A 22,248-nucleotide genomic window follows, 5' to 3' on the forward strand; every position below is an offset into this window, starting at 1 on the left:
CTGTAAAGAATGCTGATGGGTGGGGGGGACCTCGGGGCAGGGCTGCCACTTGCTCCACTGCTGCCCTTCTCTCCACCATGGGAGCCGTGATGACGTACTACGCACGTTCTGGCACGTCGATCTTAGCCGTGACGTTGGCGAAGTTGATTTTTTTTGCCTAGCAACGCGTCGCATGGTAGCAACAGTCACCCGGGCGACGGAGAGGCCCAGCCTGGCAGGGCCTGAGAGTGAGGGAAAGTACAGGGGAGGATAGAGAGAGAGAGAGTGAGTGTTACAGGGGAGAATAGAGAGAGAGAGAGAGTTACAGGGGAGAATAGAGAGCGAGAGTGAGTGTTACAGGGGAGAATAGAGAGAGAGAGAGTGTTACAGGGGAGAATAGAGAGAGAGAGAGTGTGTTACAGGGCAGAATAGAGAGCGAGAGTGAGTGTTACAGGGGAGAATAGAGAGAGAGAGAGTGTTACAGGGGAGAATAGAGAGAGAGAGAGTGTTACAGGGGAGAATAGAGAGAGAGAGTGTTACAGGGGAGAATAGAGAGAGAGAGAGTGTTACAGGGGAGAATAGAGAGAGAGAGAGTGTGTGTTACAGGGGAGAATAGAGAGCGAGTGAGTGTTACAGGGGAGAATAGAAGAGAGAGAGTGAGTTACAGGGGAGAATAGAGAGTGAGTGTTACAGGGGAGAATAGAGAGAGCGAGAGTGAGTGTTACAGGGGAGAATAGAGAGAGTGTGTTACAGGGGAGAATAGAGAGTGAGTGTTACAGGGGAGAATAGAGAGAGTGTTACAGGGGAGGAGAGAGAGAGTGTGTTACAGGGGAGAATAGAGAGAGAGAGTGTTACAGGGGAGAATAGAGAGAGTGAGAGTGTTACAGGGGAGAATAGAGAGAGAGAGTGTTACTGGGGAGAATAGAGAGAGAAAGTGTTACAGGGGAGAATAGAGAGAAAGTTGCAGGGGAATAGAGAGTGAGAGTTACAGGGGAAGGGGGATAGATAGAGTGTTACAGGGGAGAATAGAGAGTGAGAGTTACAGGGGAAGGGGGATAGAGAGAGTGTTACGGGGGATAAAGAGAGAGTTACGGGGAAGAGAGTGAAATAAAGAAAGTGAGTGCGAGGGAGAACTGCAGGGAAATAGAAAGAAGAGAAAGTAAAGTGAATTCTTGGAAGTTGGGAAGGAAGATAGAAAGATAAATAGAAGGGCTGGGTCACCCGAGATAAAATAGATCGGAGAAAATCGAGTGAGGTAGCGAGAAGGAAACACAAACATGTCAGAGGACCCAGACGTAGACTCTCTTCAGGAGCAGTCAGACTCTACCCCGAATAAATCCCGACAGGATCATATGAGCATCAGGAATAGTCAGGAAAGGTTGGTGCAGATGGAGGCCGAGTCTAACCTGAATGTCGTAAGTGAAACTACAATCCAAGCTGCAAAGGCTTATTTGCTCCAGAGAAGCACTATATCCAACATTAACCTGTAAGTATTGAAACCTCATAACATAACTGGTAAAAAAAAAATTAATGGATTATCAAGCTCATTATTTTTCTTGCATCCTCTTCCCTCCCCTCCCTTAGCCTCCACTAACCCCACATCCTTCCCCCTCGCCTCACTGCCTATCACATCCCTTCCCCTCATAATCCTACACACTTGCCATGATCAAATCCCTGTGCTGCCCTGCCAGTGCCACATACTGCATTCACAAGATGACCTCCAGTATGGAATCCTAGAAAGAAAGATATTGTGTCTGTAAGCAAGCTAGTGATGACTCCACGAGGTAAGGTATTGTACTTGAACTGTGGTGACCTTAGTCCATTTATTGCAGCTCCTGAATGAGAGTATAGTGAGGTGAGCTCCCTTTTATACATGGTTACCTGTCGTGTGCAGGTGACCCCTAGGTCTCCACCAGTTGCACCCTCTGGTGGTACAGGCATAGTGTATACAGTGTGAAGGTATATCCAGTATTCTTATGTAACTGTACATTGTACAGGGTATATACTTATACATACACAACATCACTCCCCCTTAAGTCTTATGCCACTGGCCTTTGAACTGTGTGCTCTGGCCCTAGACTTGAGTGCCCAAAGCCCTTGCACCTTGTCGATGCTTTGGCTTGGCTCTCTCCCTGTAGATCCCCAAGTCCTATTTGCCACAGCATTGGGAAATGGTCAGCAGTGGACGGTTGGAGGTTGCAGTGGGGTTGAGTGGGTTCTGGGTGTGATCCATGTGTACCCATGGCTACATACATTCATTCACCCCCCCCCCCCATATATAGACCATGTGTGTGGCTCAACACCTGCATGTGCATACACGTACAGAAAGAAAGAAAACCAAAAAAAAAAGGAACATAGGATTAGTTACATCACTGTTTGGGTTTAGCAGTAGTAGAATAAGTACATTTTACAAGTAAGGTACATACGTGGTATCACAGTCTTTCCCCTGGGGTGTGGGTGAGGACGCTAGTTCCAGAGTGACCGGACTGTGTCCAGGTTGTCTGATGGCGGCGCTGCGCCCCAGGTGGGTGGGCTCGGATCGCTCCCCTGGCTGAGTCTCTCAGCCTTTGCCGTTGCCTAGTGGTGGGCAGAACCACAGGAATGCGGGCCTCCGTGTCCTCCTTTGAGGGCTGCAGTGTCTCCCTACTGCCCTCCAGTGGTACTCGGAGCCTGGGCATCCCAGGTCCCGTTGGGAGAGCTGGAGGATGCTATAGCCTCTTGCTCCCGGTACTGGCCCTGGTGGCCAGAGAGGTAAGGCTGATCTGGGGCAGAGTGCCAGTGGTGGTGCCTCTGCAGTTGGTATGCACCCGCTGTGTGTGGCCAAGCACCCTGGGGCATCACATTGGTCCCGGAGGCGCAGGCTACATGATCGGGTAGCCCGCTGGACCTGGGTTGCCCTTGGTTTTGTCAGCGTACATGTAGAACCCGGCATTGCACATCATTACTTCATTTACTGTCATAATACATTGGCTCCGACCGCAATCGCCCGACTCAACACTGTTAGCTGCTTTTAAATACTCGGATTTGTCAATTACATCTTTTACATGTGTATTACCAGCATCACTGTACCAAGAGTGGAACTGTCCCTTTAATTGTGATGGGTTGCCGGTCTCCTTTAAGAGGGCCTTGCAATCTTTACCCCAATCCGGTTCGTTGCTCGGCATCACGTGTTGCTCCCTCAACGCTGCCCCTCATGGTCTGGCCGCCGCCATCTTTACTTCAGGTGCTTCACCTCGTGGTGCAGGCGCCACCTTCTTTCTCTCCATGAGGTAGGTTGCGGTGATCCTTTTCTCCCCAGGCTCTATCACGGAAACAGGGAAGTTGCCTTCTGCACCGATTTTCTTCCTCCGGAGTCCTGCCACTGGAGCCTGGAGGGTGAGGTCGGGTTGTTTGGGCTGGATCACCTCGTGGTTGGATTGAACGGTCTGTGTCGTTGCCACGAAGTCAAGTTGAACAGTTGGATTTTCAGGTGTTGTGCTGGATCCACATTTGGGGCCGCCAAGGACGTCGATCGCCGGGGCCTGGAGGTTTTTCCAGCTCCAACAGATTTGGATTTGTTTCATCCAGCTTCTTCCCAGCAGCGTTGGACCATCACCAGCAACGATCCACAAAGGTAACTTGTGCATCTGGACATCCACGCTGCCAATGTCTAGGGCCAGAGCACACAGTGCAAAGGCCAGTGACACAAGATTTAGGGGGAGTGATGTTGTGTATGTATAACATAAGTATATACCCTGTGCACTTCTTCGTGGGGCTGAGCTGCCTCCTGGACTCTCTTCCTCTTCATCAGCGCAGGAGTCTGGATGATCGGCCAACTCTTCATCGACTCGGTGAGTAAAATTTCTCTTGCACGTTCGCTGGAGGTGACCCTTCGTGTTACAGCCTTTGCAAGTATAGTCTTTGTAGCGGCACTGGTAGGCCCTGTGATTCCCTCCACAGCGCCAGCATATGGGGCTGGCCGGTTGGCCCCAAGTGGCGGACTCAGGGTTGCCTCTAAAAGGCACCAGTCGGTTCACGGTACTTGCCGGGTTAGAGTCCTGGGGGTGAGTCATCGTCCGCTTGGAATCGCAGGCCGAGGCCATGAACGCCTGGCTGACGTTAATTGCCTTCTGCAGGATGACCGTGGTGTCCGTCGAGAGCAGCCTGTGGAGGGGGCCCTCGTGGCCGATTCCGATAACGAAGATGTCCCGCAGTGCTTCGGTGAGGTGGTCGCCAAAAATCACACGGTGCAGCCAATCGTCTGAGGGTCTGCAGCATATTTTGCGATTTCTTGGCCTTCGGGCCGCTGGTGGGTGTAAAGCCGGTGTCTGGCTCTGAGGATGCTCTCTTTAGGTTTAAGCTGTTTCTGTATCCTTGTTACAAGCTCCGCATATGTTTTGGTCGTTGTCTTCTCTGGAGCTAGCAAGTCCATGACGAGGCCATAGACGGTGAGTCCACAACGGCTGAGCAGGGTAGCTCTCCGCTTATCAGCCAGCTAGGTCGGTGTGTCTCCAGCCAGGTCGTTCGCAATGAAAAAGTGTTCGAGGCTTTCCACAAAGGCCTCCCAATCTTCCCCATTGGCGAATTGTTGAAAGTTGCCAAGGTTCGCCGTTTTTCGCGTGGAAATTCGTAATCTCGTCGCCAGTTATTGTGTTGGTAAGCACTCTAGTGATGACTCCACGAGGTAAGGTATTGTACTTGAACTGTGGTGACCTTAGTCCATTTATTGCAGCTCCTGAGTGAGGATACAGCATGGTGAGCTCCCTTTTATACCTGGTTACCTGCAGTGTACAGGTGACCCCTAGGTCTCCACCAGTTGCACCCCCTGGTGGTACAGGCATAGTGTATTCAGTGTGAAGATACATCCAGTAGTCTTATGTAACTGTACATTGAGTGTACAGGGTATATACTTATGTTACACAACAAAAGACTTGTATCTATATAGCGCCTTTCACGACCACCCGACGTTTCAAAGCACTTTACAGCCAATTAAGTACTTTTGGAGTGTAGTCACTGTTGTAATGTGGGAAACGTGGCAGCCAATATGCGCACAGCAAACTCCCACAAACAGCAATGTGATAATGAACAGATAACTGTTATGTTGATTGAACGATAAATATTGGCGCAGGACACCAGGGATAACTTCCCTGCTCTTCTTAGAAATAATGCCATAGGATCTTTTACATCCACCTGAGAGAGAGCAGACGGTGTCATGTATGTAACCTTCATGTAACAACACTGCAATACTGTATATACTTGAGAAATGCACACATTGACCACAGGGGGTGAACTTGTGGGAGACACTCGTCACCTGGTCATCCAGGTATATAAAGGGAGGTCCCACGCAGGGTCATCACTTCTTGGTCCTGTGAATAAAGGTTCAGGTACTAGAATGTGTCCATAGAATGTGTCTCGTGTGGATTTGTGGTATTGTGTAAGGACTTTACAGTGGCGACGAGAAACGGGAATCAACGACCCATGAGAATGGCCACCGGTAGCACAGAGGAACAGTACTGTGTTGGTGAGGACTGGGATGATTTCATTGAGAGGCTTCAGCGGAGCTTTGTCACGAAGGACTGGCTGGGAGATGCAGCGGCCGACAAGTGAAGGACTCATCTACTGACCAGCTGTGGATCTAAGACTTACGCGCTCATGAAAGACCTGCTAGCACCCGAGAAGCCGGTGGACAAAACCTTTGAAGAGCTCAGCAAGCTAATCAGTGAGCACCTCAAACCGGCGAGCAACATACACATGGCCCGACACAGATTTTATACCCACCGACGTCGGGAAGGACAGAGCATACCGGACTAAGTTGCGGACCTCCGGCGCTTGGCCAGCCTCTAAGTTCACAGACGCCTACAGGGGGGAGATGATAAGGGATTTCTTTATTGAGGGCATCGGTCATGCCGGGATTTTCAGAAAGTTAATCGAGACCAAGGACTTGACCTTGGAAGCGGCGGCGTTGCTGGCTCAGACTTTTATGGCGGGGAAGGAGGAAACCAAGATAATATTCACGCGCAACTCTGACTCCAACATGGCGATGGATCAGGGGGTCAATATCATAAATGCGACTCAGAGCCCAGCAGGCAGGCAAGGGCAGTTCGACACACCCCAGGCAGCAATAGACCCCAGAACAGGTTTTCAACACAGACAATGGCAGGCTGAACGGACATTTACGCCATTCCAGTGGACAATGCATTCTGTGATGGGGCCATTGACACCCACTAACAGGGTGCTCAAGAGCAGTCAAAGGGACAATCAGCGAGGAATGCCTGGTAACAGCTCTCTTGTTCACAACAATGGGAATCTCAGTTCACGCTGGAGTTGTGGGGGCAGACATACTGCCAGGACTTGCAGATTTCAACAGTTCGCCTGCAGAAATTGTAACCTCACTGGCCATTTAGCTAGAATGTGCAGGAAGCCTGCGACCATGCTAATTTAAGAGGAGAATGGACCAGAAGAGGGGTCTGCGAGGCAGGATGACGCTTGGGGCAAATCAATGGATGCTGAAGTTCAGCAGGTTCATGTAGCAAACATTCACAGCTCATACACCAAAACGCCAACTATGATGAAGGTCCTATTAAACGGCATCCCTGTACGCATGGAGCTGGATGGGGGGCCAGCCAGTCACTCATGAGTGTTCAACAATTCGAAAAGCTATGGCCACTCAAAGCCAGCAGACCCAAACTAGAACGCATTGTGACTCAATTACGGACGTACGCCAAAGAAATCATTCCAGTGCTCAGCAGTGGAATGTTGGCTGTCACACACAATGGATCAGTGAACCGGCTGCCGCTCTGGATTGTCCCGGGCAATGGTCCCGCACTGTTGTGGACGAGCTGGTTAGCTGAGATGAACTGGAAATTGGGGGGATGTGCATGCAGTGTCACTGACCTTTCTGGCTCACTTACCTCCTCCAACCTCTTAGTCATAGAATCTTAGAATGATACAGCACAGAAGGAGGCCATTCGGCCCATCATGCCTGTGCCAGCTCTTTGAAAGAGTTATCCAATTACATCCCGCTCTGTCCCCATACTTCTGTAAATTTTTCCCCTTCAAGTAATTATCAATTCCCGTTTGAAAGTTACTATTGATCTGCTTCCACCGCCCTTTTCAGGCAGCGCGTTCCCGATCACAACAATTCACTGTGTAAAAAATGTTTTCCCTTACGTTGCCTCTAATTCTTTTGCCAATTACCTTAAATCTGTGTCCGCTGGTTACCGACCCTTAAGAACATAAGAAATAGGAGCAGGAGTCGGCCATTCGGCCCCTCGAGCCCGCTCTGCCATTTAATAAGATCATGGCTGATCCGATCTTGGACTCAGCTCCACTTCCCTGCCCGCTCCCATAACCCCTTATTCCCTTATCGTTTAAGAAACTGTCTTATCTCTGTCTTAAATTTATTCAATGTCCCAGCTTCCACAGCTGAGGCAGTGAATTCCACAGATTTACAACCCTCTGAGAGAAGAAATTTCTCCTCATCTCAGTTTTAAATGGGTGACCCCTTATTCTAAGATTATGCCCTCTAGTTCTAGTCTCCACCATCAGTGGAAACATCCTCTCTGCATCCACTTTGTCAAGCCCCCTCATTATCTTATACGACCATTCAGCCACTGGAAACTGTATCTCCTTATTTACTCCATGATTTTGAACACCTCTATCAAATCTCTTAATCTTCTCTGCTCTAAGGAGAACAACTGGAGACTTCTCCAGTCTATCCACATAACTGAAGTCCCTCATCCCTGGTACCTTTCTGGCAAATCTCTTCTCCGCCTTCTCCAAGGCCTTGACATACTTCCTGAGGCTGAGCCAGTGTTTTAACTGATAGGGGAGTAAAGGTTATGGGGAGCGGGCAGGGATGTGGCCCTGAGTCCATGATCATATTCAATAGTGGAGCAGGCTCGAGGGGCCTTATGGCCTACTCCTGCTCCTATTTCTTATGTAATTCTCTTTTATAAAGGTTTAACATAACTTGAGGGGAAACATCCTCTCTGTGTCTACCCTGTCAAGCCCCCTCAGAATCTTATATGTTTCAATAAGTTCACCTCTCAATCTTCTAAACCCCAATGAGTACAGGCCCAAGCAGCGGAAGTTGAAGTTGAGCAGGAGGCCCGCTGTCGGAGATGACGCTCAAAACGGCTCAATGTCGTGACCTTTCAGCCTCTTCGTTGTTTCCTCTTTAGCTACGATCACCTGTCGCTGGTGCTGACCAAGCTGCTGGACGAGCGGCCCAACAACGCCGTGGACATCTTCGAGGATCTCAGCAGGAGGGTGAAGCTGAAACAGTTCCACAAGAAGATGGACACCCTGCGGGACGAGTACGAGAGCTCGATGGCCTACAGCCTGGCCGAGATGCAGAAGTCTCTCTTTACACAGGCAGCCAAGGACGAAGAGGGGGGCGTCGAACACGAGGAGGAAATGGTAAATACGGGTTTGATGAGGCTTTTAGTGGTCAACCGATACAAGGTCCCCTTCCAGTATTTATCCAGTTTCCTTTTGAAAGTTATTATTGAATCTGCTTCCACCGCCCTTTCAGGCCGTACATTCCAGATCACAACAACTCACTATGTTACATTTTTTTTTTACCTCGTGTTGCCTCTGGTTCTTTTGCAAATCATCTTAAATCGTGTCCTCCTGGTTGCCGACTCTTCTGCCACTGGAAGCAGTTTCTCCTTATTCACCCCGTCAAAACCCTTCAAGATTTTGAACACCTCTTTCAAATTTCCCCTTGACCACCTCTGCTCCGAGGTGTACAATCCCAGCTTCTCCAGTCTCCACATAACTGAAATTTTTCATCCCTGGTGCCGTTCCAGTAACTCTCCTCTGCACCCTTCCCGAACTGGGCACAATACTCCAGCTGCAGTCTTAACCAGTACTTTATTAAGGTTTCGGAAAATGTCCTTGCCTTTGAACTCTGCCTCTATTTATAAAGCCAAGATTGCAGTACGCCTTTTTAATAGCTTTCTCAATTTATCCTGTCACCTTCAAAGTCTTGTGTATGTGCTCCCTGCGCCTGTACCCCATTTAAAATTGTGCCATTTAGTTCATGTTGCCTCCCCTCATTCTTCCTACCAGAACGAATCACTTCACACATCCGTGTTAAATTTCATCTGCCACCTGTTTGCCCATTTCACCAGTCTCTGTCCTCCTGAAGCCTATCCTCCTCGCTGTATACTACACTTTTGACTTTTGTGTCATCTACAAATGTTGAAATGATGCCCTCTGCGCCCAAGTCTAGATCAATAATAAAAAGAGCAGTGGTCCCAACATCGACCACTGGGGGTCACCATTGTATATGTTATGTATGTAATGCACTTATGAATGACTCCACGAGTCAATGTGTTGTACTCAAACTGTAGTGATCTTGGTCTCTTATTCGTAACTCCAGAGTGAGGCACAAGCATGGCGGGCAGCCTTTTATACTGGGCCCTGCACACCTATGCAGGTGACCCTCGGGTCTCCCACCGCAGTGCCCTCTAGTGGACAGCCTCTGCCACATGGGCAGAAAACCCTGGTCTCCACCAGTTGCACCCTCTAGTGGTGCCAGCATAGTATATACACAGTGTAAACCTTAATGATAGTACATCAGATAACATGTCTCCATCTTATACAACTATACAGTGACTACACAGAGAGTATGTCTATAGTCTGCATATATAACAGTATACTTCCCTCCAGTCTAAAAAAAACAGTACACTCTGTTTTCTGTCCCTTAGCCAATTGTGTATCCACACAGCTACTGTCCCTTTAACCCCATGAGTTTCAATTTGCTAACAAGTCTATTATGTGGTACTTTATCAAACACCTTTTGAAAGTTTATATACACATCAACCGCACAACCCTCTCCGTTGCCAAGGCAATTAATTATTAGTGAGCCCAGGTAAATGCATCGCTCTCAATGGCCCACCATATCCGTGCCTCGGTGCTCTCAGCCTGCCAGAGCGAGCCTCATACCTTGGTTAACCGGGAGCCAATGTTGGTCAGCAAGCACAGAGGTGATGGGAGAGAGGGACTTGGTGCAAGTTAGGACACGGGGCTGCCGAGGTTTGGATCACCTCTAGTTTACGTAGGGTAGAATGTGGGAGGCCAGCCAGGAGTGTGTTGGAATAGTCAAGTCTAGCCATAAAAACACTTTATGGCCAATGAAGTACGTTTGAGGTCACCGTTGTAGTGCAGTAATTGCCACAGCTAATTTGCACGCAGCAGGCTTGGCTCAGTGGAGTCAGCAGGTTGTGGGCACAAAAATCCAGGCTGAAGCTCCAGTGCAGTGCTGAGGGAGCGCCGCACTGTCGGAGGTGCCATCTTTTGGAAGGAGATGCTAAACCGAGGCCCCGTCTGCTCTCGCGTGATGGATGTAAACATCCCATGGCACTATTTCGAAGAAGAGCAGGGGAAGTTCTCCCTGGCATCCTGACCAATATTTAGCCCTCAATCAGATCCCTCACTAAAATCAGATTCCATTGCTGTTCGTGGGAGCCTGCTGCGTGCAAATTGGCTGTGGCGATTACTGCACGACAACGGTGACCTCAAACGTACTTCATTGGCCATAAAGTGTTTTTATGGCTAGACTTGACTATTCCAACACACTCCTGGCTGGCCTCCCACATTCTACCCTACGTAAACTAGAGGTGATCCAAAACTTGGCAGCCCCGTGTCCTAACCCGAACCAAGTCCCGCTCGCCCATCACCCCCTGTGCTTGCCGACCAACAGTGGCTCCCGGTTAAGCATCACCTGGATTTCAAAATAGCGCCATGAGATTTTTACATCCATCACGGGAGAGCAGACGGGGCCTCGGTTTAGTGTCTCCTTCTGAAAGACGGCACCTCCGACAGTGCGGCACTCTCTCAGCACTGCAGTGGAGCGTCAGCCTGGATTTTTGTGCCCACAACTTTCTGACTCCAATGAGCCGGGACTGACACAAGGTATGAGGCTCAGTCTGGCAGGCTGAAAGGCGCAAGTCCTTTTTTTTTTCCATTTGGTGCAGGTTGCCAGCATCGTTCCATTTCACACCCTTCTTGCTCTGTTTTCTCTGACAGATGTTGACGCCCCTCCCCAACGTGATGGAGCTGGCCTTCTACTTTGAGCAGGCAGGCTGCGGCCTGGGCCGGGAGGAGATGTATCGCATCTTTCTGGCGCTGAAGCAGCTCGTGGACTCTCAGCCGCTGCAGAAGTGCCGGTTCTGGGGGAAAATCCTCGGCACCGGCGGAAGCTACATCGTCGCTGAGGTGGAGTTTCGGGAAGGAGAGGAGGACACTGAGGAATTGGGGGAAGAGGAGGAACTGGAGGGAAAGGAAGAGGACAAGGAGGAGGGGTTAAAGGGTGAGGAGGACGAGGGCGAGGAGTTGGAAGATAAGCCTCCCAAATCGACGTATAAACCCCCACCGGTCATCCCGAAAGAGAATATTCGTACCGGCACCAACAGGTATACCTATTTTGTTTGCAATGAGCCAGCCAAGCCATGGACCAAACTGCCCACCGTCACACCGGCGCAGATCACCGTAGCCAGAAAGATAAAGAAATTCTTCACCGGCAATCTGGAGACTCCCGTCATCAGTTACCCGCCATTTCCTGGCACCGAGATCAATTACCTGAGGGCCCAGATTGCCCGCATATCTGCTGCCACTCAGGTCAGCCCGCTGGGATTCTACCAGTTTGCAGAAGAGGAGGAGGAGGAGGAGGAAGGGTCAGTGAGGGACAATTACGAGGAGAACTTGGAATTTGAAGGGATTCCCTTAACCGAGCTGGTGGACAATCTGAACAATTGGGTCCATCACACGCAACACATCCTCCCACAGGTACGACATTCGTGCTTGCCAGGCTGTTCGCAACCTCGGTGTCATATCTGAAATGAACTTCCGGCCACATATCCGCAGCATAACTAAGTCTGCCTATTTCCACCTCCGTAACATCGCCCGTCTCCGCCCCTGCCTCAGCTCATCTGCTGCTGGAACCCTCATCCGTGCCTTTGTTACCGCTAGACTTGACTATTCCAACGCACTCCTGGCTGGCCTCCCACATTCTACCCTACGTAAACGAGGGGTGATCCAAAACTCGGCTGCCCCGTGTCCTAACTTGCCCCAAGTCCCGCTCACCCATCACCCCCTGTGCTTGCTGCCCCGTGTCCGAACTTGCCCCAAGTCCCGCTCACCCATCACCCCCTGTGCTCGCTGCCCCGTGTCCGAACTTGCCCCAAGTCCCGCTCACCCATCACCCCCTGTGCTCGCTGACTTACATTGGCTCCCAGTTAAGCAACACCTCGATTTCAAAATTCTCATCCTTGTTTACAGATCCCTCCATGGCCCTCGACCCTCCCTATCCCTGTAATCCCCTCCAGCCCCACAACCCCTGAGATGTCTGTGCTCCTCTAATTCTGCTCTCCTGATGACCCCTGACTATAATCGCTCAACCATCGGTGGCCGTGCCTTCTGTTGCCTGGGTCCCAAGCTCTGGAACGCCCTCCCTAAACCTCTCCGCCTCGCTACCTCTCTTTCCTCCTTTAAGACGCTCCTTAAAACAGACCTCTTTGACCAAGTTTTTAGTCATCTACCATAAATCTTGATGTGGCTCGGTGTCCAATTTATTTATTTTGTCTTAAAGCACTACTGTGAAGCACCTTGGGACGTTTCACTATGTTAAAGGCGCTCTATAAATACAAGTTGTTGTTGTCTTTACACCTCCAATGTTTTCTTTTCTTTTATCACCATCCCTCACCTACGTGACTCTCAGTATCTCTGGGTGAGAGAGCGGGCAATGATCTGGCTGAGTGCTCCGAATTAATGATATAAAGAAAGGAAGACTTGGATTTATATAGCGCCTTTCATGAGCACTGGACTTCTCAAAGCGCTTCACAGCCAATTAATTACCTTTTGAAGTGTAGTCATTGCTGTAATGTGGGAAAGGCAGCAGCCAATTTGTGCACAGCAAGCTCCCACAAACAGCAATGTGATAATGACCAGATAATCTGTTTTTTTTTGTTATGCTGATTGAGGGATAAATATTTGTCCAGGACACCGGGGATAACTTCCCTGTTCTCCTTCGAAATAGTACCATGGGATCTTTTACGTCCACCTGAGAGAACAGACGGGGCCTCCGACAGTGCGGCGCTCCCTCAGCACTGCATTGGGAGCATCAGCCTGGATTTCTTTGTGCTCAAGTCTCTGGAGTGGGACTTGAACCCACAACCTTCTGACTCAGAGGCGAGGGTGCCACCCACTGAGTCACATACAGGCCCAAAAAGTGGGAGACTGCTGTGAGTGGGGCAAAATGGGCGGAGAGCCGCAGTACGGCACATTTGGCGATTGCCACGGAGCCACAGTGATGGCACCATTCCTCATTGCTTCACCCTCCCTGTCTCTGTAGCCTCCTCCAGCCCCTCCCTGTCTCTGTAGCCTTCTCCAGCCCCTCCCTGTCTCTGTAGCCTCCTCCAGCCCCTCCCTGTCTCTGTAGCCTCCCCCAGCCCCTCCCTGTCTCTGTAACCTCCTCCAGCCCCTCCCTGTCTCTGTAGCCCCCTCCAGCCCCTCTGTAGCCTCCTCCAGCCCCTCCCTGTCTCTGTAGCCCCCTCCAGCCACTCCCTGTCTCTGTCGGCCCCTCCAGCCCCTCCCTGTCTCTGTAGCCCCCTCCAGCCCCTCTGTAGCCTCCTCCAGCCCCTCCCTGTCTCTGTAGGCCCCTCCAGCCCCTCCCTGTCTCTGTAGGCCCCTCCAGCCCCTCCCTGTCTCTGTAGCCCCCTCCAGCCCCTCCCTGTCTCTGTAGCCCCCTCCAGCCCCTCCCTGTCTCTGTAGCCCCCTCCAGCCCCTCCCTGTCTCTGTAGCCCCCTCCAGCCCCTCCCTGTCTCTGTAGCCCCCTCCAGCCCCTCCCTGTCTCTGTAGCCTCCTCCAGCCCCACAACCCTCCGGGATCGCCGCGTTCCTCCAATTCTGGCCTCTTGCACATCCCCGAATTCCATCGTCCCACTATTGGTGGCTGTGCCTTCAGCAGCCTGGGTCCCAAGCTATGGAACTCCCTCCCTAAACCTCTCCGCCTCTCTCTCCCTTAAGAGGCACTTTACAACCTCTTTGACCAAGCCTTTGGTCAGCTATCCTAATGTGATGATATATCCTTATGTGGTTCGGTGATAAATTGTGTCTGATAACGCTCCTGTGAAGGCCCTTGGGACGTTTTTACCACGGTAAAGGTGCTATATAAATGCAGGTTACTGTTAGTGACCTTTTTAAGAACATCGCTGCTTCGCGTTGTACAGTCAATGTACTTTCTGTTCCTATTCCAGCCGTTTTGCTTCATAGAAACATAGAAAATAGGTGCAGGAGTAGGACATTCGGCCCTTCGAGCCTGCACCGCCATTCAATGAGTTCATGGCTGAACACGCAACTTCAGTACCCCATTCCTGCTTTCTCGCCATACCCCTTGATCCTCCCTAGTAGTAAGGACTGGATCTAACTCCTTTTTGAATATATTTAGTGAATTGGCCTCAACAACTTTCTGTGGTAGAGAATTCCACAGGTTCACCACTCTCTGGGTGAAGAAGTTTCTCCTCATCTCGGTCCTAAATGGCTTACCCCTTATCCTTAGACTGTGACTCCTGGTTCTGGACTTCCCCAACATTGGGAACATTCTTCCTGCATCTAACCTGTCTAAACCCGTCAGAATTTTAAACGTTTCTATGAGGTCCCCTCTCACTCTTCTGAACTCCAGTGAATACAAGCCCAGTTGATCCAGTCTTTCTTGATATGTCAGTCCCGCCATCCCGGGAATCAGTCTGGTGAACCTTCGTTGCACTCCCTCTATAGCAAGAATGTCCTTCCTCAAGTTAGGAGACCAAAACTGTACACAATACTCCAGGTGTGGCCTCACCAAGGCCCTGTACAACTGTAGTAACACCTCCCTGCCCCTGTACTCAAATCCCCTCGCTATAAAGGCCAACATGCCATTTGCTTTCTTAACTGCCTGCTGTACCTGCATGCCAACCTTCAATGCCTGATGTACCATGACACCCAGGTCTCATTGCACCTCCCCTTTTTCTAATCTGTCACCATTCAGATAATAGTCCGTCTCTCTGTTTTTGCCACCAAAGTGGATAACCTCACATTTATCCACATTATACTTTATTTGCCCACTCTCCTAACCTATCCAAGTCACTCTGCAGCCTCATAGCATCCTCCTCGCAGCTCACACTGCCACCCAACTTAGTATCATCCGCAAATTTGGAGATACTACATTTAATCCCCTCGTCTAAATCATTAATGTACAATGTAAACAGCTGGGGCCCCAGCACAGAACCTTGCGGTACCCCACTAGTCACTGCCTGCCATTCTGAAAAGTACCCATTTACTCCTACTCTTTGCTTCCTGTCTGCCAACCAGTTCTCAATCCACGTCAGCACACTACCCCCAATCCCATGTGCTTTAACTTTGCACATTAATCTCTTGTGTGGGACCTTATCGAAAGCCTTCTGAAAGTCCAAATACACCACATCAACTGGTTCCCCCTTGTCCACTCTACTGGAAACATCCTCAAAAAATTCAGAAGGTTTGTCAAGCATGATTTCCCTTTCACAAATCCATGCTGACTTGGACCTATCATGTCACCTCTTTCCAAATGCGCTGCTATGACATCCTTAATAATTGATTCCATCATCTTACCCACTACCGATGTCAGGCTGACTGGTCTATAATTCCCTGTTTTCTCTCTTCCTCGTTTTTTAAAAAGTGGGGTTGCAATGGCTACCCTCCACTCTATAGGAACTGATCCAGAGTCTATGGAATGTTGGAAAATGACTGTCAATGCATCTGCTATTTCCAAGGCCAACTCCTTAAGTACTCTGGAATGCAGACCATCAGGCCCTGGGGATTTATTGGCCTTCAATCCCATCAATTTCCCCAACACAATTTCCCGACTAATAAGGATTTCCCTCAGTTCCTCCTTCTTACTAGACCCTCTGGCCCCTTTTATATCCGGAAAATTGTTTGTGTCCTCCTTCGTGAATGCCGAACCAAAGTACTTGTTCAATTGACTTGACTTCAATGAACTTGTTTTCTCTGACTGCAGGGCCGCTGTGTTTGGTTTAATCCTGTTCAGAAAAAGGATGATGATTTTGAGGAGGAGGAGGAGGAAGAGGAGAGAGAGGCACCAGACGAGCCTGAGCCAGAGATGGGGCCACCCCTCCTCACGCCCCTGTCTGAGGATGCAGGTAATGCAGACATCACCAGACTCCACCCCATACTGAACGCAGCACCAATAGTATTTCGCTTTATTTTTTTGAGTAATGTGTGTTTTTTTTCAAAGAATCATAGAAATTTACAGAACAGAAGGAGGCCATTCGGCCCATCATGTCCGTGCCGGCTGAAAAGAGCTATCCAGCCTAATCCCACTTTCCAGCTCTGGGTCCGTAGCCCTGTAGGTTACGGCACTTCAAGTGCATAACCAAGTACTTTTTAAATGTGATGAGAGTTTCTGCCTCTACCACTCTTTTTCAGGCAGTGAGTTCCAGACCCCCACCACCCTCTGGGTTGAACAAATTTTCCTCAACTCTCCTCTAATCCTATCAATTACTTTAACTATATGCCCCCTGTTGTTGACCCCTCTGCTAAGGCAAATAAGTCCATCCTAGCCACTCTATCGGGGCCCCTCATAATTTTATACACCTCAATCAGGTCTCCCCTCAGCCTCCTCTGTTCTAAAGAAAACAACCCCAGCCTATCCAGTGTTTCCTCATCGCTAAAATTCTCCAGTCCTGGCAACATCCTCGTAAATCTCCTCTCTACCCTCCCCAGTGCAATCACATCTTTCCTGTAATGTGGTGACCAGAACTCTAGTTGTAGCCTAACTAGTGTTTCATACAATTCAAGCATAACCTCCCTGCTCTTATATTCTGTGCCTCAGTTGATAAAGGAAAGTATTCCGTATGCCTTCTTAACCACATTATCTACTTGTCCTGCTAACTCCAGGGATCTGTGCACTCCAAAGTCCCTCTGTTCCTCGACATCTCTCGGTATTCTACCATTTATTGCGTATTTCCTTGCCTTTTAGCCCTCCCCAAGTGCCTTACCTTGCACATCTCCGGATTGAATTCTATTTGATACTTTTCTGCCCACCTGACCAGTCCATTGCTATCTTCCTGCAGCCTTACAGCGACCATCCTTAGTATCAACCACACGGCCAATTTTTATATCATCTCCACATTTCTTAACCCTAAATTGAAGTCTAAATCATTGATGTATACCACAAAAATCAAGGGACCTAATACTGAGCCCTTTGCAACTCCATTGGAAACAGCCTTCCAGTCACAAAACATCAGTCGACCAATACCCTTCCTGCCACTGAGCCAATTTTGGATCCAACTTGCCACTTTCTCTCAGATCCGAGGTATGGGGTGACTGACCTGTAGTTACTCGGTGTATCCCTTGCTCCCTTTTTAAACAACGATACAACTTTAGCAGCCCTCCGGCACCACAGCTGTAGCCAAAGAGGATTGAAAAATGATGGTCAGATCCTCTGCTATTTCCTCTCTTGCTTCTCTTAACAGCCTAGGATGCATTTCATCTGGGCCTGGTGATTTATCTACTATTCAAGATGCTAAACCTCTTAATACTTCCTCCCTCACTATGCTTCTCTCATCTAATATTTCACACTCCTCTTCCTTAACTATAATTTCTGTATTGTCCCTCTCTTTTGTGAAGACAGACGAAAAGTATTCATTAAGAACCACACTCGCGTCTTCCGCCTCTACACTCAAACTTCCATTTTGATCTCTAATAGGCCCTACTCTTTATTTATCCTCTTGTTGCAAAATTTACTTCCACTCTCTCCTGAAGGCTCTGACCAATGAGAATCTTGAGGGGGTGGGAGACAATTAGGCCCATCAAACCTGTCCCATTTTCACAGATCCAGTATCACCTCCACCTTCTCCCCATATCCCCCAAATCCATCTACCCACCTTCTCCTCGTATCCCCCAGCCCCACCTACCCACCTTCTCCCAAATCATCCAACCCCCTCCCACCCATCCACCTTCTCCCCAAATTCCCCAACCCCACCTACCCACCTTCTCCCCAATCCCCCAACCCCACCTCCCCACCTTCTCCCCATATCCCCCAACCCCACCTACCCACCTTCCTGCACACCTACATGTCCTCTCGCCATTATCCCACAATTCCCATGGAGCCAACCCGAAGAGTGAGGAGAAACATGGAAGAGTATCTCCTTGGTTTTCCTTCCTGCGATGATGGTGTCAGTAAATGCTTGCTTTTATTGTTTCAGAGGTTAACAATGTCCCCCCCTGGGTCGTCAAGGCTTCATCAAACCTGATCCCTCAGTTCGCCATCGCTGTGGTCCAGTCCAACCTCTGGCCAGGGGCATGCACCTTTGCAATTGGAAAGTGAGTATCCATTGTTTTGAGGTTTTTCCCTTGGCTTTGGGCATGTTGGCTAGGCCGCTCACCCCTTCCTCCATCAGCCCAGGGGTGTGTTGGGGCTGGCTTAGGGGTCAGCAGCTGGTATTCCCCTGCCCACTGCCCACAGCCTGAGACAGGAAATTCGGGTCGAAATTGGGTGCGGCCGTGTTTGAGACGGTGTCACCGTCCAAGTGCTGATTTTACCGCGGGGTGTTCGGTGCGGGCTCCAACCGCCAGATTCAGTTTTTGCGGCAAAAGATGAGAGAGCGGCGCTAAATAGTGGCGTTGCACTCTCGCCCTCGGGCCTCGGCAGCTCAGGGCGCCGACTGAATCTCGCATCGGGAGGCCGCCGCGCTCGCTGGGAAACGGGAAGAAAGAAAGAAAACCCTCAAACTTCCGACCCACACACAAACTTTCCCCACTGTTACAGCTAATGAAAAAAATGAAGAAATAAATAGAGAAAAACAACTTCGCTCGCTCTCCGGCCAATTCCGCCCGAGTTCCGCGGTTTAACCACCACGAATTTCAGGCTGTGCCGCCGCCTGCCGGGAAAGCAGACGTACAAACTAAACAGCGCGATAGAGGCGCCAAGGGGAGTTGCGCGCTGGATGATGTCACCACTCGAGTGGTGTTAGCTGGCGCAGCGATGCCTCTTGGCGCTTCTGCCAAAGAGCCGACTGAATTTCAGCCGGGGCATGGACGGCGCTTACCGTCGGAGGTTGACCTTTGCCGCCCATTAGCCCCCCCCCCCCCCTCCCGCACGCGGTAACAGGTGGCGTCCACAAACAAATTTCGAACCCTCAGCATTTGGAGGATCAGAGTGCTGGCGGATACCCTTAAATCTCAGAGAAAGAACGAAAGACTTGGATTTATATAGTGCCTTTCACAACCACTGGACGTCCCAAAGCGCTTTACAGCCAACGAAGTACTTTGGGAGTGCAGTCACTGTTGTAATGTGGGAAATGCGGCAGCCAGTTTGCGCACAGCAAGCTCCCACACACAGCAATGTGATAATGACCTACATCATCTGTTTTTTTTTCATATGTTGATTGAGGGATAAATCTTGGGCCCAGGACACCGGGATAACTCCCCCTGCTCTTCTTCGAATAAGTGCCCTGGGATCTTTTGCATCCACTTGAGGGGGCAAACGAGGCCTCGGTTTAACGCCTCATCTGAAAAATGGCACCTCCGACAGTGCGGCGCTCCCTCAGCACTGCACTGGGAGTGTCGGCCTAGATTTATGCGCTCAGGTCCCTGGAGTGGGACTTGCCCCCAGAGATGGCACAGCTTGCCACCTACGGCAAACAGACACGCGGACGCGACCTTCCAATCTTGAGGCCGATGTACCTTGCCGTGTCGACGAACAAATTGCCCATTTGAACTGGGCCGCCTCACGATTGGCTGCATCACAGCTTTGTCCCTTTTTATTTTATCTGTGACGCGCGTGCCCTTCTTGCTCGGCAGGAAATTCGAGAACATTTACTTGGGCTGGGGCCACAAGTACAGCCCGGAGAACTACAGCCCCCCCGCAGCACCGCCGGTGCAGTCGGAGTTTTCCAGCGACCCCGACACCACCGAGGTGGATGATCCGACGGTGGAAGAAGAGCAGGCGCTGCGGGCGGCCATGGAGGAACGGCTGGCGGCAGCGGAGGAGGCCGAGGAAGTGGAGGAGGAGGAGGAGGAGGAGGAGGAGGACGATAACTGAGCCAGCAAGGGTGTTTCCGAGATAAATATTTCGATTCTTTTTCTGTTGTTTAATAACTAAGACGGAATCTATTGAGGTGTAATATTTTCCCAACCACCTACTCGCACTTCAAGGGACCCTAAACATGTAAATACTTTGATTTCTAGATAAAGGTGCGTAGCGGATAATAAAGATTCTTATTGCACCAGGGAAATCCACGCATTTACTGACGGAATGGTCGCCAACCAGAAACGTCGACTCTCTCTCCACAGGCGCTGCCCGACCCGCTGAGTGATCCCAGTTTTTTTTTGTGGGGGGGGGCTTACTTCCAAATTCCAGCCTCCACAGTATTTTGCGTTTGTTCAAGCATTTGTCCCCCGCTCTCGCCACCATCACCCAGACCGATGAAAGGACAGCCACGGGAGAAGGTGGACAGAGGAGGTGGGAGAGAGAGCACGGGGTGTGAGGGAGGGAGGGAGAGAGAGGTTTACACAGGATATACGGCACAGAAACAGGCCATTCGGCCCAGCTAGTCCATGCCGGCGTTTATGATCCACTGTCCTTCCTCCTCTAGCTCTATCAGCATAACCCTTTATTCCCTTCTCCCTCATGTGCTTATAAAGCCTCCCCTTAAATGCATCGATACTATTCCCTTCAACCCCTCCCTTTGGCAGCGAGTTCCACATCTCACCGCTCTCTGGGTAAAGAAGTTTCTCCTGAATTCCCGATTGTATTTCTCGGTGACGATCTTATTTGGATGGCCTCTAGTTATGCTCTTCCCCACAAGTCGAAACACTCTCTCTGTATCCACTCCATCAAAACCTGTCATCATTTTAAAGACCTCTATTAGGTCACCTCTCGGCCTTTTTTTGTCAAGAGAAAAGAGACCCAGCCTGTTCACCCTTTCCTGATATGTATACCCTCGCATTTCTGGTATCATCCTTGTACATCTTCCCTGCACCCTCTCCAGTGCCTCTATATCCTTTTTATAATATGGCGACCAGAACTGTACGCAGTGCTCCAAGTGCGGTCCAACCAAGGTTCGATACAGAGTTAGCATAACTTCTCTACTTTTCAATTCAACCCCTCGAGAAATAAACCCCAGTGGTTGGTTTGCTTTTTATGGCCTTGTTAACCTGTGTCGTAACTTTTACTGATTTATGTATTTGTACTCCCAGATCCCTTTGCTTCTCTACCCCAATTAGATTCGTATTTTCCAAGCAATAAGTAAACTCCCTATTTTTCTTACCAAAATATAATACCTCACATTTATCTGTGTTGAATTTCATTTGCCAATTATATGCCCATTCTGTAAGTTTATAGGAGTGTGTGTGTGTGTCTGTGTGAGGGGGTGAGTGTGTGTGTGTGAGGGGGTGAGTGTGTGTGTGTGTGTGTGAGGGGGTGAGTGTGTGTGTGTGTGTGTGTGTGAGGGGGTGAGTGTGTGTGTGTGTGTGAGGGGGTGAGTGTGTGTGTGTGTGTGAGGGGGTGAGTGTGAGTGTGTGTGTGTGTGAGGGGGTGAGTGTGTGTGTGTGTGTGTGTGTGAGGGGGTGAGTGTGTGAGGGGGTGAGTGTGTGTGCGTGTGTGAGGGGGTGAGTGTGAGTGTGTGTGAGGGGGTGAGTGTGTGTGTGTGTGAGGGGGTGAGTGTGTGTGTGTGTGTGAGGGGGTGAGTGTGAGTGTGTGTGAGGGGGTGTGTGTGTGTGGGGTGGGGGTGAGTGTGTGTGTGTGGGGGGGGGGGAAGAGTGTGTGTGTGTGTGTGGGGGGGGAAGTGTGTGTGGGGGGGGAAGTGTGCGTGTGGGGGGGGAAGTGTGCGTGGGGGGGGGGAAGTGTGCGTGTGGGGGGGGAAGTGTGCGTGTGGGGGGGGAAGTGTGCGTGTGGGGGGGGGAAGTGTGCGTGTGGGGGGGGGAAGTGTGCGTGTGGGGGGGGAAGTGTGCGTGTGGGGGGGGAAGTGTGCATGGGGGGGGGAAGTGTGCGTGTGGGGGGGGGAAGTGTGCGTGTGGGGGGGGGAAGTGTGCGTGTGGGGGGGGGAAGTGTGCGTGTGGGGGGGGGAAGTGTGCGTGTGGGGGGGGGGAAGAGTGTGTGTGTGTGTGTGGGGGGGGAAGTGTGTGTGGGGGGGGGAAGTCTGCGTGGGGGGGGGGGGAAGTGTGCGTGGGGGGGGGAAGTGTGCGTGTGGGGGGAAGAAGTGTGTGTGGTGGGGGGGGGGGGGAGTGAGTGTGTGTGTGGGGG

At 50.5% G+C, this 22,248-nt stretch overlaps 1 protein-coding gene across 1 annotated transcript; it reads left to right on the top strand.

Moving 5' to 3' along the window:
- The first annotated feature begins 202 nt into the window (after positions 1–202).
- On the top strand, positions 203–21,283 carry rsph4a (radial spoke head component 4A). The gene is made up of 6 exons (XM_070867808.1): positions 203–1,465; positions 8,142–8,379; positions 10,996–11,754; positions 16,000–16,141; positions 18,209–18,326; positions 19,806–21,283. Exons 1-6 carry the CDS (start codon positions 1,257–1,259, stop codon positions 20,044–20,046), a joined length of 1,707 nt encoding a protein of 568 aa, XP_070723909.1. The 5' UTR covers positions 203–1,256; the 3' UTR covers positions 20,047–21,283.
- Positions 21,284–22,248: the final 965 nt, after the last annotated feature.

This window comes from Pristiophorus japonicus, chromosome 26, assembly GCF_044704955.1.
Source record: "Pristiophorus japonicus isolate sPriJap1 chromosome 26, sPriJap1.hap1, whole genome shotgun sequence".
Taxonomy (NCBI): domain Eukaryota; kingdom Metazoa; phylum Chordata; class Chondrichthyes; family Pristiophoridae; genus Pristiophorus; species Pristiophorus japonicus.

Bases quoted from the DNA above. Each gene is read 5' to 3' on its own strand.
- rsph4a (XM_070867808.1), top strand. From the start codon at position 1,257: ATGTCAGAGGACCCAGACGTAGACTCTCTTCAGGAGCAGTCAGACTCT. The intron at 8,380-10,995 runs GTAAATACGGGT...TTTCTCTGACAG, and splicing joins TCGAACACGAGGAGGAAATG to ATGTTGACGCCCCTCCCCAA. The intron at 11,755-15,999 runs GTACGACATTCG...CTCTGACTGCAG, and splicing joins CGCAACACATCCTCCCACAG to GGCCGCTGTGTTTGGTTTAA.